This window comes from Miniopterus schreibersii (genome assembly GCF_964146895.1).
Source record: "Miniopterus schreibersii genome assembly, chromosome: 9".
In the NCBI taxonomy this organism is placed as follows: domain Eukaryota; kingdom Metazoa; phylum Chordata; class Mammalia; order Chiroptera; family Miniopteridae; genus Miniopterus; species Miniopterus schreibersii.
The window spans coordinates 21,828,715-21,847,234 of NC_138118.1; the positions used below are offsets into that span (position 1 = coordinate 21,828,715).

The 18,520-nt window shown below is 36.9% G+C and overlaps 1 protein-coding gene across 2 annotated transcripts in view; it reads left to right on the top strand.

The window, feature by feature from the left end:
* The window catches only part of AASS (aminoadipate-semialdehyde synthase), a gene marked incomplete at its 5' end in the record, with an annotated part of 62,393 nt that overhangs the window by 22,117 nt on the left and 21,756 nt on the right, over nucleotides 1–18,520 (top strand). For both annotated transcript variants that reach the window (XM_081146747.1, XM_081146746.1), the window contains 11 exons: nucleotides 629–696; nucleotides 795–941; nucleotides 1,840–1,918; nucleotides 2,045–2,172; nucleotides 3,582–3,730; nucleotides 4,985–5,107; nucleotides 5,495–5,606; nucleotides 13,290–13,349; nucleotides 13,540–13,607; nucleotides 16,015–16,136; nucleotides 16,316–16,442. In XM_081146747.1, the coding sequence (XP_081002873.1) occupies nucleotides 629–696; nucleotides 795–941; nucleotides 1,840–1,918; nucleotides 2,045–2,172; nucleotides 3,582–3,730; nucleotides 4,985–5,107; nucleotides 5,495–5,606; nucleotides 13,290–13,349; nucleotides 13,540–13,607; nucleotides 16,015–16,136; nucleotides 16,316–16,442 (1,183 nt within the window). The remainder of the gene's footprint in view (nucleotides 1–628; nucleotides 697–794; nucleotides 942–1,839; nucleotides 1,919–2,044; nucleotides 2,173–3,581; nucleotides 3,731–4,984; nucleotides 5,108–5,494; nucleotides 5,607–13,289; nucleotides 13,350–13,539; nucleotides 13,608–16,014; nucleotides 16,137–16,315; nucleotides 16,443–18,520) is intronic.

Here is an 18,520-nt window from a genome sequence, read left to right on the forward strand (position 1 = left end):
AACTAGCTGATTAATGTATAAGGAAAGGGTAGAGGACACTAATATAAAAGGAAGGCATGGGGTGCTGAGGGAACAGTGTTCCAACAAAGAGGGGCTCTACTTTGCCAAATACCTCTGACAAGTAAGTCAAGATCTGAAGTGTCCACTAAGTTTAGGTATTTAGGTTACTAAAATTGCTAATGGGGCTCATGGGGTCAATGGTGCCTTTGTTTTCATTTGTTGTTGTTTTTGGTATGGGTGGAATGGAAGAATGTTTAAATGTTGATAAGAATAAGCCAATGGACAAGGATAGTGAAAAGAATAATTCAAGAGTGGATTCTTTAGAGAGGCAGGAAGGGATCGGATCTGGAGCAAAAGTGGATCGATTACCCAAAGAGAAGAAGAGGGAAACTCATTCCATTTTAGCAGGTTTGAAAGTGAAAGGGATGGGTGGGAATGAAGCTGGCTTAGTGCTTTTGATGGCAGAAAGTTGAGGGGATGGATAAGATGATGGCTGAGGCCTCTTCCAAATCTGAGATGTTATGGCCTGTGCTTGCTCAGAGCCCTGAGCAGGTTGGAGATTGGACAGAGAGAACAGCTTCTCCCCCTCCCAACTAATGGTCTTTCTATTGGTCTGATTCTACAATAGGGATGATCAACATTTTACATGGAATGGGTTTAAGGCTCCTTGCTTTGGGACATCACACACCTTTTATGGTGAGATGTTTATTTTATTTTTAAAATACATTTCACACTTTTAGAGTAGGAAAATGTCTCAAGTGGTAGACTAACTTGAATTGTGTGCTTGCTTTCAGCACATTGGCATGGCTCATAACTATAGGAACAGCAGTCAGGCTGTGCAAGCTGTCCGTGATGCTGGCTATGAAATATCTCTGGGTTTGATGCCCAAGTCGATAGGGCCCTTAACATTTGTGTTCACAGGGACTGGTAATGTATCTAAGGTAAATCCCACCTGTCTTGTTTCTGTAAAGCAGACTGAAACTCTGAAACTAATCCAAAGGTTATGGGCATTTTGTGGGCATTTCAGAGCCCTGTTTTTTCATGAATGGGCGTCCTATTTGGGGTACTTTCCTTACCTATGTACCTTTACCATAGTAAAGAGCAGTCATAGTCCAAACTTATGTCTATGCTTTTAGTTAATTTAAAGCTGTGAGAGGTTTTGAATGCTTGTTTTCCTTTTTAGAGGGATAACTCATTTTTAATGGTGCAAATCTCTGTTCTTAGGGTGATCTGTTTTACCTCCATCACTGAGATGTCCAAACATTTGGAAGTAACCCTAGGACGTAAATTTTTCAAAATTACTTGGAGTTTTGCTAATCAGATGTTAGGAAGCTTAATTGAAGACTGGAATGAATACCTTCTTCCTTCTGGGATGGTTTTGAGGATGCATTTGTGGACCCCTGCCCTCCACCTCCAGAAACCTATAAAATAGATCTTTCTTCAATGAAACTATTTTACAAAGAGGACATCTTTATTTGTATTATGCTGTGAGATAGGTTTCTAATGTTTTGGTAGGAAATATAGTTTCCCCACTACAAATAATTTCTGCAATGGAGCAAAAAGTAAATAGAAATATTTTATTGTGCTCTCATTTCTAAATACTCTTGTTTCTGTGCCGAATATCTTAAATAAAAAAATTAAAGCCCCTTCCAATGCATGGTGTTCAAACAGCTTGCTGTGAGCAAGAACCTCCTCTGTACTTCCATGTTGCAGTTCTGGTCTCAGGGCAGGACAAGTGGAGCTTTATAATTGTGGGGAAAATGAATTAAAATCTTTGGGTGAATCATGTTGGCTCTTTTCCTATTTATTTTTAGATTTTTTTACTCATGTTATTTACAGGGAGCCCAAGAAATCTTCAATGAACTACCCTGTGAATATGTGGAACCGCATGAATTAAAAGAAGTTTCCCAAACTGGAGGTAAGAGGGGGAGGGTGGCTCTGTGTAGTTTTTACTGTTTTTAACAGTTTCTGTGTTGTAATATTTTATCACCATAAATCTTTATCATTTGTCACCCACTTTACTAATTTCTTTCTCCTCTGCAAGACCTGAGGAAAGTGTATGGAACAGTGTTAAGTCGCCATCATCACCTTGTCAGGAAAACAGATGGTGTATACGATCCTGTGGAATACGACAAATATCCTGAGCGCTACATAAGTCGTTTTAATACTGATGTGAGTATCATACTCAGCTTTTGGGTAGGTGGCTCATGATATACTATAGCCATGCTGTTTTCAGGAGAGAAAGTATGAATGTGTACATTGCTTTTTAGTTCCTCATATTGACTTGTTGTGAGTCCCTTGGGTATTATGAGTTGGCCTAAGGAGCTGTTGGCTTTTATTGATGTTTGCAGTGGCCTTTGCTGAGTGGTTTTGGTGGTTTCTGTGGCTGTGCCCTTTGCTTCATTTTGTTCCTACCTCAGGTCTGCATGTGTCCAGTAGCTCTAAAACATTTCCTGTGGATTACTGTTTTCTCTGTTTATCCTGGACTAGCTTGTACTGTTGGCAAAGAACAGTGCCTTTGAGGTTTGATCTTAATATAGGTTTATTCTGTCCATGGCCATGAATTGCATTCCTAACCTCAGCCAGCTGTCTTAAAATGCATACCATTGATTACAGGACTCTAGGGAGAAATAGTGAGGCTGCATAAGCACAGACCCATCCCCAGTGTCCAAAAAAGTTACAATTTAAATTCTTCTGATGGGGCACACTGGACTCATAAGAACAATATATTTGTGTGTTCTCTAGTCATTGGTCATTCAACAGTCCTCTTCAAAAGAAACCAACAAAAAATAAACAAAACAAAAATGCATGCACATATGGTGAGAAGGAATACTATATTTTAAATAATTTTGAATATGTTTTGACAACATAGTATTTTTAAATTCTGTTGTGAAATTTAGTCTTTAGCATGTAAAGCATATTGTAGGAAAGGACTCTTACCTGTAACTTGCAAATTCTTGAGACACCTGAGGAAGAAATATTATGAAACTAGTCTCAAACTGAAAAAATTTGAATCTAGTGAATTTCCTTCCTTCTCTCTTTCTCAATCACAGAAGTATCAGTTGTTTGCTGCATCCTAAAACTTATAATAACCTAGTTACTGTGTATGCATGTATGTAGTACATTTGTCCATGGAGCTTACAGATATTATCTGATTTAATCTTTACAGCATTCCTTTGAAGATGTGGTATGTATTATCCCATCTGGCAGGTAAAGAAAACAGCCCAGAGAAGTTGAGGTAGCCTGATTTAGGTCATGCTGTATTGGTGATTGAGCTGCAAATAGAGTGCTAGGTCACCTGATTCTCTGTCACTTCCCTTTTCTTGGCTATGTAATATATTATAGAACAAATGTTTTAACATATTTATGTTCATATATTTCTCTATCATGGAAAATTTTACACTGAATCTGGGTCGCTATTTATTGTCTCTGATTCAAAAGAAGTCCACTGACCTGGCAAATAAAGTCAACTTGAAATAACATAAATTATTTCTCATGGAATTTACTGACAGCTCTCTTTCAGCATACTGTATTGAAATACACTCTTTCCTAGTTTGCTAAACTTGGAACTTGCTTTACAGGTTGCCCCCTACACAACTTGTCTTATTAATGGGATATACTGGGAACAAAACAGCCCTCGTCTACTAACCCGCCAAGATCTTCAGAGTCTCCTGGCTCCAGGCAAGTCCTCAATTGTTGGTGTGGAAGGCTGCCCTGCGTTGCCGCACAAGTAAGGACTTTACTTCAGCAATAATGGCAGTTTTTAGCAGCAGGGCCCACTCTTAGGGTATCACACATAGGGGACTCACATATCACAGGACTTGACTGTTAATGAATAGTTGCCTTATCTTAGTTGAGCTCTTGAGAACATTTGACAGTTAAACTTCCCTCCTTCTTGAATCTCTGAAGTTCTGTGGCTCCATATATGGCTTAGAAGTCTCCTGCTCTGTGAGGTTCCCACCTCTCTCTAGTCTGTTCCTCTGTTTCTTTTACTGAAACTCACCATCATTTATTTAACAGTGTTTATGATTTCCCTCTTTTTACTTGAACTTTATCTTCTTAAGGAGATGGGCCCTATTTCTCTTGGCCACAAATACCCAGAACATTACCTGACAAATAATATATTCAAATAATTATTAACTCTCCAGTTAATTAATTAATCAATAAATAGTTACAGAACACCAGGTATGCCTGGCACTCTGCTGAGCTAAAGGATAGAGAAGAGTAAAACTGTGGTTGCTTCCCTCAGGCATGTAACTAGTAGCAAGTAAGTGCCAAGGGAATGCTAGGAGCAATCAATATTATCGGAGTTTAGAAGAAAGTGGGAGCCTGGGCTCAGCAAAGCCTTAAGAGGAAGGAGTGGGGAGAATGAGAATTGCAAGTGACAGGATTGCTGCTTGATAAATATGGAATCACCAAAGCACAATTTAAGACACAATATGTGGGACAATCTAGGTCTAGTATAGGGTTTATATAGGCAGCTGGTAATTGGAGATTGGAGCAGGAAAGTTAGGGTCAACCTCTAAAGGATTTCAAATGGTAGACTGAGATATTTGTTCATAATTCTAGAGATTTCCATGTAATAACAAGTAAAATTAGTAGTACAAAACAGGGTGGAGGGAGTTAAGTTTAGGCTGTTGCCAAAGATATATCTAAGGAAGGGATTTTCCACTTTTATTTCTTTCCCCTGCCCCTCCCCATCCCCTTTTGTTCCCCTTTCCCTCCCCCCCCTTTCCTTTTCCTTCCTCCCCCCCCCCCCATCCCCTTTCCTTCCCCTTCCTTTCCTTCCTTGTGAAGCCTGAAACTCATAGTGGGGATATGCTGTTTATTCCAAAAGAACACAGGGAGCTGTAGGAAAAAAGCTAAGAGCCTAAGCAGCCACCTTAAAAATTGTTCCAAGCACCTTTCATTTTTAATCATTTTTTAATCTTATTGGAGATTTTAGAGTTTCATGCTCTGATCTAAGTATTGATGTTATTTTCAGACTTGTAGCAATATGTGACATTTCAGCAGACACAGAAGGTTCTATAGAGTTTATGACTGAGTGTACCACAATCGACCATCCCTTTTGCATGTATGATGCAGACCAGCATATTATTCATGACAGGTGAGTCTGCTAAAGCTGTCAGATGGTGAGAAATACATAAAAATACATCATTTACTTAACTTTGTGTACTAGTCTTAAAATACTCGGTATTTTACATCTTTATGAAGACTATGCAAATTTCTAGAGATATGCTGAAACATATTTTAAAATCTGGTAGAAAACCCACATGCAAATTAGAGCACTTAAATCCATATATACTATATTTAAATGGGAGATGGGTTGCTGAAGAAGGGAAAAGTTTTGTTTGAAAACTCTTGTTATTTTGTTACATACTTTAGTACAATATTACAAATGATATGAAGCAACTATAATGGATTAGAATCTGGAAAAGTTAGAGTTTACAAGTAGCATTTTATACATTCAAATAAAGCCTATTGCTTCTCCTAGTGTTGAAGGCTCTGGGATTCTGATGTGTTCCATTGACAATTTGCCAGCACAGCTTCCAATCGAAGCTACAGAATGCTTTGGTGACATGCTTTATCCTTATGTTGAAGAAATGGTAAGCAACCCGGGAGCCTCACAACAATTCTGTGGCTTTAAATAGAACTGTGGTATGATCTTATCAACGTTCTGGTCTTTGGTATTAAGAAATCTGTTGTAAAGTGAAATGCCAGCCCTTCCCTGAAGTACTTATTGACACTCTTATTTTACATATTCTGCTTCCTTGCCTCGTGGTGAATATGGTTACATAACTGTCTTCATGCTTAATTACAATTTGCTTCTCATTATGCATATTTTAGTAAAAATGCTCATGAATAGAAGATAAAATTTGATCTATTTTAAATTCTTCCTGCTTTCTAAGTCAATTCATATTTGGGTATTCTTAATGTGCTGTGGTTAACAGATTTGAAAAATCAGAAATATAGGACATTTTATTGGATTTTAGTCACTAATGCTTAGTTAAGTGACAACGACAGCTTTTCTTGAGGTCCTGTATTTTTCACTGGTCAGTGATTGACAAATGAAATACTGTGTTATCTAAACTTCATTTTCTTTTTCACTTCCCTTTTTATTAAATTTATTGCGGAGATACTAGTTGACAAAATTATATGTGCCCAGCCGGCGTGGCTCAGTGGTTGAGCATCAACCCATGAACCAGGAGATCTCAGTCCCATTACCAGTCAGGGCACATGTCCAGGTTTCGGGCTGGATCCCCAGTAGGGGGCGTGCAGGAGGCAGCTGATCAATGACTGTCATCATTGACATTTCTATTTCTCTCTCCCTCTCCCTTCCTCTCTCTGAAATCAATAAAACATATTTAAAAATTTAAAAAAAAAAACCTAAAAAATAATTATACAGATTTTAAGTGCACAGTTCTACAACACATCATCTGTACACTGTATTGTGTGTTTACCACACCAAGCCTAGCCTCTGTCCATTACCATTCATCCCCCCAACCTCCTCTCCCCCGGAAATCACCACACTGTTGTCCCTGTCATTGAGTTCTTTCTCCTTTTTTTTCTTTTTTGCTCAATCCCTCCACTCCCCCCACAGAGCCCCAGCCCCCAACAGCTGTCAGTCTGTTCTTGTATCTATAAGTCTGTTTCTGTTTTGTTTGTTTGTTAATTTTGTTCATTAGATTCCACATATACATGAAATCATGTGGTACTTGACTTTCTCTGACTGGCTTATTTCACTTAGCGTCATACTCTCCAGGTCCATCCATGCTGTCACAGTGGGTAAGATTTCCTTCTTTTTTACCGCCGAGTAGTATTCCATTGTGTAAACGTGTCACATTTTCTTTGCCAAAGACAAGCTTTCTTATTTCAGTCTTTACCTTAAGCCTGCATACTCAACCTGCTTTATTTCTACTGCTGATGGCTGCCCGCCTCTGGCACTCAGTCCCAAGGTGTGTATCTGGCTGTTGTCCATTCCACCCATGTTTTCACTCTGGAGCTCTCACACTACAATGGGACAGTAGTTATGGGGCATAAATAAATAAAACTTTGTGAACTTTTCTTTCACATACTATTCCATTTTGAACCTTTTCTCATGTAATATGTCAGCAGGAAGGTGTAACATGTTTTAGAAAATGGAGACAGCAGGCATTATCATAGGTAGCACAATGGTATAATGCATCTACTATGTGCCAGGCAGTGTTTAAATTACTTTATATATTTCAATTTTTATTTATTATTATTATTTTAATATATTTTTATTGATTTCAGAGAGAGGAAAGGAGAGGGAGAGAGAGAAACATCAATGATGAGAGAGTCATTGATCAGCTGCCTCCTGCACACCCCCTGCTGGGGATTGATCCCTCAACCCAGGTGTGTGCCCCGATTGGGAATCGAACCTCGACCTCCTGGATCATAGGTCAATGAGCAACCACTGAGAAACACTGGCTGGGCTATTTTAATTTTTAAATACTCATGAGAGCCCGATCAGGTAGGTACCATATAATTAAACCCATTTTACAGGTTAGGAAACGGAGGCATAGAGAAGTGCAGGCTGAGAAGGATTGCTGCCACTGTGCTGGATCTGCAATGTGTTTGGAATTGGTCCTGAGGGATTAAAGTAGCATGAGAAGCAGAGTACAATTGCCAGACTTTACTGGAGACATCAACTTGCTTTATGGCCTTGAGCTGGACACTCACTTTCTGAGCCTCAGATGTTTCACCTGAGGTGGTTGTAATTTAAAATCTTAATGGCCCCTCCAGATGTAGCAGACTGTATTGTGGATGTCTGTGTGGCTGAAAGGCATGTATATAGAAAAAAATAATAAGTTTACCCAGGTGTTTTTCATTTTCGATGATCTTCATTAATTTCCCTTTGGACCATTTTCCTGCAGACTTAATAACTTCCTTTAGCTTGTTTAGTAAATTTAAAAATTTCAAATATTCTCTTTTCAGTTTTAAAATTTCCATTTGGTTCTTTTCTTTCTCTTTCTCTGCTGAGAATTTCTATTTTTTAAATTTATTTTGATTGTACTTTTCTTCGTTACATGGAGCATAGTTAAAAAAGCTGCTTTACAGTCTCTGCCTCACATTTCCAAAATTCTGAGTCAACCCGTGGTTGAACTTTATTGATTGTCTTTTCCCTTGAGAATGGATCAGGTTATCATTTTCTGGTTTTCTAAAGCTGAATGATTTTTGAAATATTTTGGATGATGTGAATAGTTATGCTGTGGAGATTTGGGATTGTTATACTTCTCTGAAAAGTGTTGCTTTATTGCATTTAGCAGGCAATTAACTTATTTAGACTTGAACTGAAAACTCTGTCTCACCTGAGTTTATTGGGGAGTAGCTCCAATAAAAGCTCAGCTCTTTCACCTGTACCTGTGCTGCTGGTACTCTGACCTGCACATGCTCAGCTCTGGGATCACACAGAGACTTGGAACAGAGTACATGAAAGTTGGGCTTCACTTTTTTTCGAATCTGTCTTTTCTGGCATTTTCCCCTCACACTCTAAAGGCTGTGGCTGCTCTGGGTTCCATTCCGGTTTCCTTAGAACAGAAAGTCAGCCAGCTTGCTGACGTTTTTTCCGTCTCTCACCACATGGCCCATCCTCATCTTCAGGGCAATGCCAAAAAACGGGAAGTTCAACTACTGTGCTAATTATTTCTTCCAAGTTTTGACACTTCTCCCCAAACTGGCTGCTTTTCTTCTCTGGAGCCCTCATGCAGTTAGCTTTCTTTGTGTTTTTCTTGAGTTTCTAGCTGTTATCTGCAGGAGGGACAGTCTGTTGGAACTTCGTCCCCCAGACCTAAACTGGAGCTCCCAGTCACAATACACAGATTCAATCGTTGACTTGGGCAGAGGTTTGGAGTAGCTAGAAGACCTCTTGGCGAGCCTTTGGTTTTTATTCAGCATTTTGAATGTTAAAATTATGTCTTTCAGTGCAGTTCTTACCTTTTTAGGCCAGGTTATGGAAAATGCTGAATACTGATTTGCATGTGGATGGATTTGGTTGTAAATTTCTTGAAATGTCTTTTTGTTTGGCTGCTCTAACATCATTTACCACTCTAAGAAGTTGTTACAAGCTGTTCTCAACTAAAAGATTATGTTTCAAGATTTCAATTATAAGTTTATTATCTTTTGGACCTTTAAACACAGTTTTTCGGTCCTATTTATCCTTGATCAAAATTGCCATTCATGCAGTACAGTTGATCTCAGGTAGATGTTAGGAGAAAAGCAAGCCTAGTCAAGGAATTCTCAGTAGGGAGTGATTGAGAGTTAGCCCATATAACTGATAAGGGCTAAGGGTATTTCTTAAATAAAATTTTTGTTAAATAACAAAATATAATTTTACACATTACATAATAATATAAAATATTAAAGTGTCATAAATAAGTGAGCCATACATGTACAGACTGATAAATTATAACAAAGACACCCATGTGAACACTACATAAGTAAAAAATTAGAATAATGTTAGCAACCTGGAAACCCCCTTGGGTCTCTCCCAGCACCATTCCTACTCTTGTTCCTAAAGGTATATACTATCTTGACTTCTAACTATGGTTTAGTTTTGTGTTTTGGGGGAAATTTTATTTTTTGAACATATTAATTAGAATTTAAAATCAATTCTGATAATTCCAATAAACTTCTTGGGTCTGTTTATATTCTGTTTTACTCTTATCTTGGGTTTCAGTCAATTCTTATTACTTAATGTTCCTGTTTATTTATGATTGAATGATGGATATTGCGTATGTAAAATTTTAGAGGTCAATTGAGGCTCTGGATGTTCTAATTTTTTCCAGAGATTTCCTTTGTTTCTGGTGGGGTAGCCTAAGAGAAAAGCACCTCAATTCAGTGAGGGATGGAAGTGATTCAAAGCTGGGCTTTAGTCCTTTGGAAAATTGATAGTTTTCAATTTATTATTTGTTTTAGAATATAGTTTTTCAGGATCTCAAATGAAAATCTGGCATTTATTAGGGTCCCCTTCAGCAGAACTTAAATTCTGATTTTTGCTACTTTATTTTTTAGTTGCCCAACTCTTCTCAGTTTCTCAGTCTCTCTGCCGCTTTCTGCTCAACCTCTCATTATCCAAGCCCCTGTGTCCACATGGGCAACTGCACCTATGAAAAGTGCCTAATGGGATGGAGGCTCTCAGAATGTGGAATCATCTCTCTGGGCTTCCTTCTTTAGAACTATGGTGCAGGAAGTCTTTACTGCCTTTTGAAACTAAAAACTGAGGCTTTTCATATTTTATATGGTTTTACTCAATGGAAGGATTGGTCTGAAAAGAGTGAATTTACCATTGCTGTATGGAAAATGTGTACTAAAAAGGTGATATGTTTGTACCTACATAGACCAATAGTTGATAGATTTTTATGTGAAAAGGTTAAGAATGTCAGAAAGTAAATGCTGGAAATTTTTGGTCACCACTGCGGCAGGTGGTATTGCTTAGATGCTGATGATAAGCCAGCTTCTCCAAACTGTCACCATTTTTGTTTATACATCAAGATAGCCCTCTGAACAGCTTGGTGGGGTTGCCTTAGGGGCACTTATCTCTGCACTATCTTTAAGCACTGAACATTTATGAAAGTTAATGACTGTTTGTATTTTGTAGTCTTGTTATACATGTGTCTGCTTACCACTAAAATATTAAGTATATTGTCTGTGATCTCTTCTGATAATTGTATGGGAACTGTATATAAAGTATATGCACTGTCCTTTCCCCCAAGATTTTCCTTCTTAACTTAAGGTCCATATAGCTTTTGTAGCATTGCAGGGTACATACTATTATTTTGTACCAACATATAATTTTTGTTTTAGTTGAATTCAATAGATATTTATTGTGTATTTGAACAAAGCACACACATGGATGGAGAAAATGAAAACACAGGCTTTGACCTATGAAGTCCAGGAAGGAGTGAGACAGGTGTGCAACCCAACCATAAGGAGATTGTGACAACCATTAGAAAGGTGGTAGCGAAGTTGTGAAGAGAGAGGTTCTGTCCTGTTGGGTAAAGTCAGGAAAGCTTTTATGAAAGAGCTGACAATTGAGCTGGCTCTTGATAGATGCATGGAAGTGGGAGGTACAATATGTGATGGAAACAGAGAGCAAAGGTGGGAGTTAATTTAATCTAGGGGTTCCAATGAAGCAATAGTAGGTATGTAGTTTCTGTATTGGAAAGGGCCTTAATAGCAGAAGAAGTAGCTTGAAATTAATTTAGGCAAGAGTGATGAACTCTCAAAGGTGTTATATGTAAAAGTGACAAGGCATACCGTATGCTTCAGGACCCTTGTGCTCGCACTTGTGTGATGGGCGAATTGAACAGCCTTTTGTTGTCTTTTATGTGTGCCTTTCTATAGGTGAACTCATGACAATTACTTAGTTTTCTTGTGGAAAAATCCATTGAACTTTAAATAATTATTGCATGTATCCACTAATATATTAATTGAATATTTGCCATTTTATAATGTAGCCGGCATATGGCAAGATGCCAAGTGCAATTCTTACCTTCAAGGTGTGCTTGGGAGCAGATTTTGGTAAAGACTTCACAGAGGAGACAATTCTTCAGCTGTACCTTGAAAGACAAAGAGTGGGAGCTCCAGGTAGAGGAATAGCATGTGAGGCATTTACCTGGAATAGCACAGAGGCGTATAAAAGCAGAGAAGCAACTCCATGCTGTTGATAGGTCTGAAGTGTTGGGTATGAAGGAAAAAGCAGAGTTGAGGTTGGAGAGGCAGAACCAACCTGTAAAGAGTCTTCTAGGACACTTAGGGAGCTAAGACTTTATCTTGAAGGCAAGAAAAAGATACTGAGTTATTTTAAATAGGCACAGGGAAATAATCAGTTTTGTGATTTAAATGAAAGGAGTAAAGGTGGGAGGTAGTTCCCATGATCCCAGGAAGACCTAAGTAAGACTGTAGAAATATAGATAAAGAGCCCAGATAAGAAAATAATACACAAGAGTTCAGTGGTTTGACCATATGCAGAGTGAAATTTGAGCCTCATTTTATTATCTACTAATGGCTTCTGGCCTGTAGATTAGGGTTGGTAGGTAGAAGAGTCAGCTTGAGAAGGGAATAGTCCACAGGTACCTGGGAGAAAGAGGGAGTGGGGGACCTTAGGTGTGTTAATTCCATAGGCTTCCTAAAGTGTACTCTGCTTATCCTATCTTTTTTTTTTTTTTTTTAAATGCCCCTATCTTATGAATAGATAGCTTAGGTGTCTTGTGTTTTAGATATATGAAAGTAGTTTCATGTTTATTTTAATACAGTAAATAAATACTTCCCACGTCAGCATCTGGTAGGTACATTTTTCTCTTTCTTATTTTTTAAATGTTTTATTTATTTTAGAGAGAGAGGGAGAGGGATAGAGAGATGGAAACATTGATGTGAGAGAAACATCAATTGGCTGCCTCCTGCATGCCTCTTACTGGAAGACCGAGCCCCCAACCTGGGCATGTGCTCTGACTGGGAATCCAACCAGTGACCTCTTGGTTCCTGGGTCGACACCCAACCACTGAGCCACACCAGCCGGGTCATTTTGCTCTTTCTTAGTTGGGTGAGTGCTCCAGACTTTAACCTATGCCCTGACCATCAGAAGCAACAATACTGATTTATACGACCTTCACCCGGTGGCAGTCTATTCAAAAGTTGGATACTTTGCAAGAAAAGAGGAGAACAAGGAGGGTGCTAGGATGTCAGTATGAGAGATGTTGTTTTTGTTGTTGGCCATCTGACTCATTGTTGCAAGATAACTGGAAGAGTGTGGGTGACTTTTTGAAGTCTCCGTGGTGAAGTCATTTTCCCTGGCACTTTTGAAAAGCTGATGTGTCTATATACAGAACTAATATTGACCTGAGGGAGCTTCCCTATTGCAGGCTTGGTGGCTTGTTGTCTGGAAGACTTATTTTCTACTTCTAATAGGCAAGCCTGGACCTTGGATAGAAGCCCCCAGAATGAGGCTATAGAGCTTGTGGTGATATTTGCCAGCATGCTCAATATGACACATCCACTGGTGGGGAAGTATGAGTTTTTCACGTTTCCAGCAAGCAAAGATGATTGTAATCAAATTTTACTTTTAAAACTGGAACTTGTTTTGAAATAGCATGTATTTGGGGGCAGACTTCACTGCTTGCAGAAATCTTCATTACCAAGTATTTATTGATCTTCAGAAACTTTTCTAAATTCTTTTTTCCTTTGACTAATATTTTAATATGCATAGAAATAACAAGAAGCCTTCCTTGCAACGCATTTACCTTTTACCAATCTCATTTTCCTTTCAGATATTATCAGATGCAACCCAGCCTCTTGAAAGTCAGAATTTTTCTCCTGTGGTGAGAGATGTAAGTTATAAAATTATTTTTTTCTACAAATGTATTTTTTTCCACTACCATCCTTTTCCCCCTCTCTCCCTTCCCCTTTTCTCTCCCCATCTTTCTTTATCTCTCTGTCTCTTCTCTATCAGTAATGAGCCCATGTTTGTGGGATTAGTATGTGGATATTAAAGAAATGTCTTGTGTCATATACATTTAGGCAGTGATTACATCCAACGGTGTATTGACTGATAAGTATAAATATATCCAGAAACTCCGTCAAAGCAGGTAAGCGTTGTTCTTATCTTGGATCTGATGAGAATTTTTTACTATTTCAATGTGGGGTCATGAGAACTAGGTTTATACAACATGCAAAATTTGAAAATGCCTATAAATATAGGAAATCCAAACTAAGTGGCTGAAACCATTGTGAATTATTTTCTCTTGAACAGTGTTGGGCTTTCTAATATCCTGTATAGACTTGTATGTAAACAAACATAAGTCCAAAAGGCTGTCCTTTTGGGGGCCCTTCCCTCTAGCACTTTGCATATTGTTATTCCTCCATTACTTTCTCAAGGGACAATTAGCAAACTATCCCTTTCTGTGGTGCTTGCAGTCTGGTTTTTAGTCAAAGGTTTGGACTCTCTTTTGCTTAGTGTAATATTTTGGAAAGTGGGCTTTTGGTTAGAAATTAAGAGAAACAGTGAAGAAAATGATCAGAAGTCAGTTTTCCTGGGAAAAACTAGGAGGGAGGGGCCAAAAAGTACCATTACAAATCTACCCAAGAACACAGTTCTCACAGAAAGGTACTTAGCTAAGGCCCTTGTTTCCTAACCTGATTTTCCTACTCAAAGTTTGAAAACATTGACATTTCTTTGGAATGTCCTAGTCTACTTCAGCCGATTGCACTTGATTTGGATTTATATCTGCTCCACCCGTCTATTCCTATCTAACAAAATAACCTATGCACTGAACTCTCAGCAGAAACCAAAGTGGGAAAATTAATAACAAATAAACAAACAAACAACTGGTCTTATCTTCCTCATTTGTCTCTACAAGAAGTAAATGAAGCATCTGCACAGATCAAGTATACTACTGTTACACTTTTTCCATGTACTTACTTATAGTTGCTTTTTATGCATCAATTAAATATTTTGGCATAAGGCAAGAGTGTATAATTTGTATTTCAAAAAACCAGCTAGCTCTATAACCCCTCAGGAGAGTTAATTATTGGGGAAATATCATATGTATTTGTTTTTTATAGCTCTCTGTATCTTTTGATTTTCATCACCTGATGATCTCTTATACCAATCCTAATGTCTTATCTAACGTGACCAGTAATGATGACATCTTCACTCTTACGTACCATATTTCATGTAGCAGCAGGTCTACTTGGCTCCAATTGCTAAGATTTCTTGCCCTCCTTCCCTAGTGGAATTTTGTGCCAAGAGAATGGCATGAAGATTAAATTTTGAAAAGAAACTAAATTATCTTGTACCCTGCCTTATTCTTATATTATCTTCATCACTTAGCACAGTGATTATTAACTTGGAGTGTTTGGGGGTGCTGATGAGATAAACTATATTAGAATCTAGGTGTGTTTTAAAAAATGTGTTTTGAACACTATATTTAGACATCAAAATATGTTTAATTATATAAACTGTAGAAAGTGTTATTAGGAAGAATATACAATAACCAAATAATAGTGATTCTTTCTGGGAGTTGGTATGAGTTAGGGGTGGAAGTTAAAGGAGAACTTACCTCATCAGTAGTGGAAGTCTTGGAGGTGATAAGGGAAAGGGACATTTTATATTTATAGTTATTTTTATTCACTTATAATTAGTGAAATAGTTCAAGTTTGAGACATATTTTGGGCTAAAAGATCCAAACAACAGAGCCTGGTGCTTAAGTCCCTGGCACCAGCCTTTTCCATCGTTTTACATTGCTATCTGAGAATTTGATTCAGACGGCCTTTAAGAGGTACCTGTTATATTTAATACAAAAATAAATTGAGCATTCATGTGTTTACAGAGATGCGTAAGATTTAATCACTGCTTTGGAGCTCATAGTTTGTTGGAAAGATGAAGAGTTATCTGTCAGGAAGGTACAAATTCTTAACAGAACAAACTTCAATAATTAAATTCCTTCCGGTAACTTGTCTTGGGTTTCTATATTTGACCCCTGACATTTGTAATTTCAAAGTTATGGTTTCAACTGTTCTCAGTTGATCCTAAAGATAAACAACCAAACAAATTTCTAATATGGATAATAATAGTCTCCTCAGATTGTTGTCTCAGATTGTTGTGGGGAGTAAATAAGGTTTCTAAGATGAAGCTTCTAGCACGATTTTGAATCATGTCCCCTAGAAAGACAAAAAAGGGAGACCAAGTCACTCAATCATGAGTAAGACAATCAATGGTCCAGCATCTGCACCTCTCTAGTCAAATTCATGAAAGCTGATGAACATATACCTCAGAGATGTCAGGGTCTGTTGTCCATTTTACAAAATTAAAAATAATTAATGAAAATGTTGGTATAGGGAACTCCTGTTGAGGTTCTTTTTATGAATAATGTGGGAAAAAGTATTGCTTCGAAGTGTTAAGTTTTAATTTGGTTTGTTGCCAGCAAGATTCTGTTATTTAATTTTTGTTGTTAAATGATTCTCCCTACCCTGCCTTTTCATTTATTTTTATAGGGAACGTGCCCAGTCACTTTCAGTGGCCACCAAGAAAAAGGTCTTGGTCCTTGGAACTGGTTATGTCTCTGAGCCTGTGTTGGAATATCTGTCAAGAGATAAGAATATAGAGATAACAGTAGGTAAATAAGCCTTAATTTTTGAAGAAGAAGAAGAAAAAAAACTAATTTCATAGCAGGTTTACCCTGTGAATTTTAAATTTTTCTAAACTTTGAAAATTATTTTGGAGATGTTAAAATGTGTTTGCTCTCTGACTAATAGAAGGAAATCTAAAATTTGGGATTCTTTATTCTTGAACTAGGCTCTGACCTAAAGAATCAGATTGAACAATTAGGTAAGAAATATCATATTAATCCTGTTATCATGGACATTAGTAAACAGGAACAGAAGTTGGCCTCCTTGGTGGCAACACAGGATCTTGTCATCAGGTTAGTATTTAGCAAGAAATGATTGCTGTGTATTTTGTTGGTATGTTGTTATTTTTCTTTCCTTAATATTTCTCCTCTCCCCTCCCCTCTTTTCTAGTACACTTTTTACTTGATTTGTGCATGGAGAAAAGTGCACAAATCATAAGTGTATAGTTCAATGAATTTTTACAAAGTGAACATACCATGTAACCATCATTCACATCCAGAAACAGAACACGTACCCCAGAATCCCTCCTTGTACTCCCTGTTATTAGCCACATCCCCCAAGGGTAAGCGCTACCCCGGCTTCTAACACATAGATTAGTTTTTGCTAGTTTTCAACTTTGAACAATTAGAATTATTCAGTATGTACTCATTTTTGGCTGCCTTCTTTCATTTAAGATTGTGATTTTGAGAGCTGTCTGTGTTGTCTGTGATTGTAGTTTATTCATTCTCATTGCTGTGTAATGTTCCATGTGTGAATGTACCATTATTATACATTTGACAGTTGATAGATGTTTAGGTTTGTCTGGAATTTGTCTGCTATAAATTGTGCTGCTATGAACATTTTATTATTTGTCTTTTTATTACCATATATACACATTTCTGTTTGATATGTACCTAAAAGTGGAATTGCTGGGTCATGAGGTGTTCATGTCTCATATATTTTGTTAGCTATTTTATCCTTTGGATTTATAAAGCTTAAATGAAATTGTGTAAATTATTTAACTTTATAACCATTTTAACTCTTACAATAGAAACAGATCTTGAAATACAGTGTTTATTACTACCAAAAAAAAAAAAAATCAGCTCTAACTTCTAGTTATAGAGCTACATGGGTTCACTTAATAATTAAACTTGATTTAGAAATAACAAAGTGATTAGAATAGTAATTTATGCTTAGAATATAATGGAGGAAAGAAAGTTTTACCTACTCATTCATAGTTAGATCAATTCATAGTTAGATAAGATTGAAATTATATTTTTACAGGAAGTTAGATTAGATTCAAATGGTATCTTTGGAGGAAGTTCTGTGATATCCTACTTAAAAGAAAAACAGACTTGGGAAACAGATACAATGACAGGTAATTCTAAGTGGGAACGTTTGCGTTATCTCTAGATCTATTTAAACATAAGCTCATTTTGGGCACTTAAATGTTATTCAATTTATACAAATTTAAGTACATTTATTTTTATTCAGCAAAAATTTACTGATGGACAATAGACCTTTTTAGTCAATAATATGATTATGAACCTGAATGTAACATTGTTTTTTTGATAAAAAATAACTTTATAAAATACATTGGGAACTAAATCAGAAGCAAAATATAACAAAATAATAAATAAAGATAATAATCTATTAGTAAGTCCAAATTTTAAAATTTAGCAAACTGGTGGCCTTTCATAAGAGTTAGCATTAGCAAAATCTGTTTTATATTTAATTTTTCTTGGTTGAATTTCCTTGCTGAATAGTGATAATGTTGAATACGGTTATCCTGTAATGTTCCTTAAATGATTTATTTTTTAAGTTGGATAAAGAATGTTTTGATGTAAGCACAGTGATAGGGACTACCAAAATAAAAGGAGGGATATGTTTCACAAAAATTATATCATAATATAGCAAATCCTGGTTTGAATTTTTCAATTTTAGTTTTTGATGATTTAATGTTAATTGAGTTTGTTAAGTTACTTTGAAAGTTATATTTGTATTTTGTGTATGTTTTTACAAGCATCATTTCCAAGTATTTGGATTAATTGGGTGGGAGTCAACTCAAATAATTCAAGAGTTATGGCCTCTTGGCTGGCTCCTATATCACATACACAATGAGTTATAAACTCTAATCCCTTTGTCTAAAAAAAGCCCCACCAATCAAAGTCAAATCATTCTAGTTCACAGTATATTAGGTTAGTGCACTTAATGGCAAATTAAAAAAATATTAGATCTAGGTAACACTTTCAGTAGGCAAGTTTTCAATGATTGGAAGGTGACAAAAAATCTCTACTTCAACTTTACAAGGATGTCATTCTACACTTTCTTTTAATACTTTTTCAACAAAGAGTTTTGCAAGTATTTTGTTCATTGGCTTTAAAATGGTTTC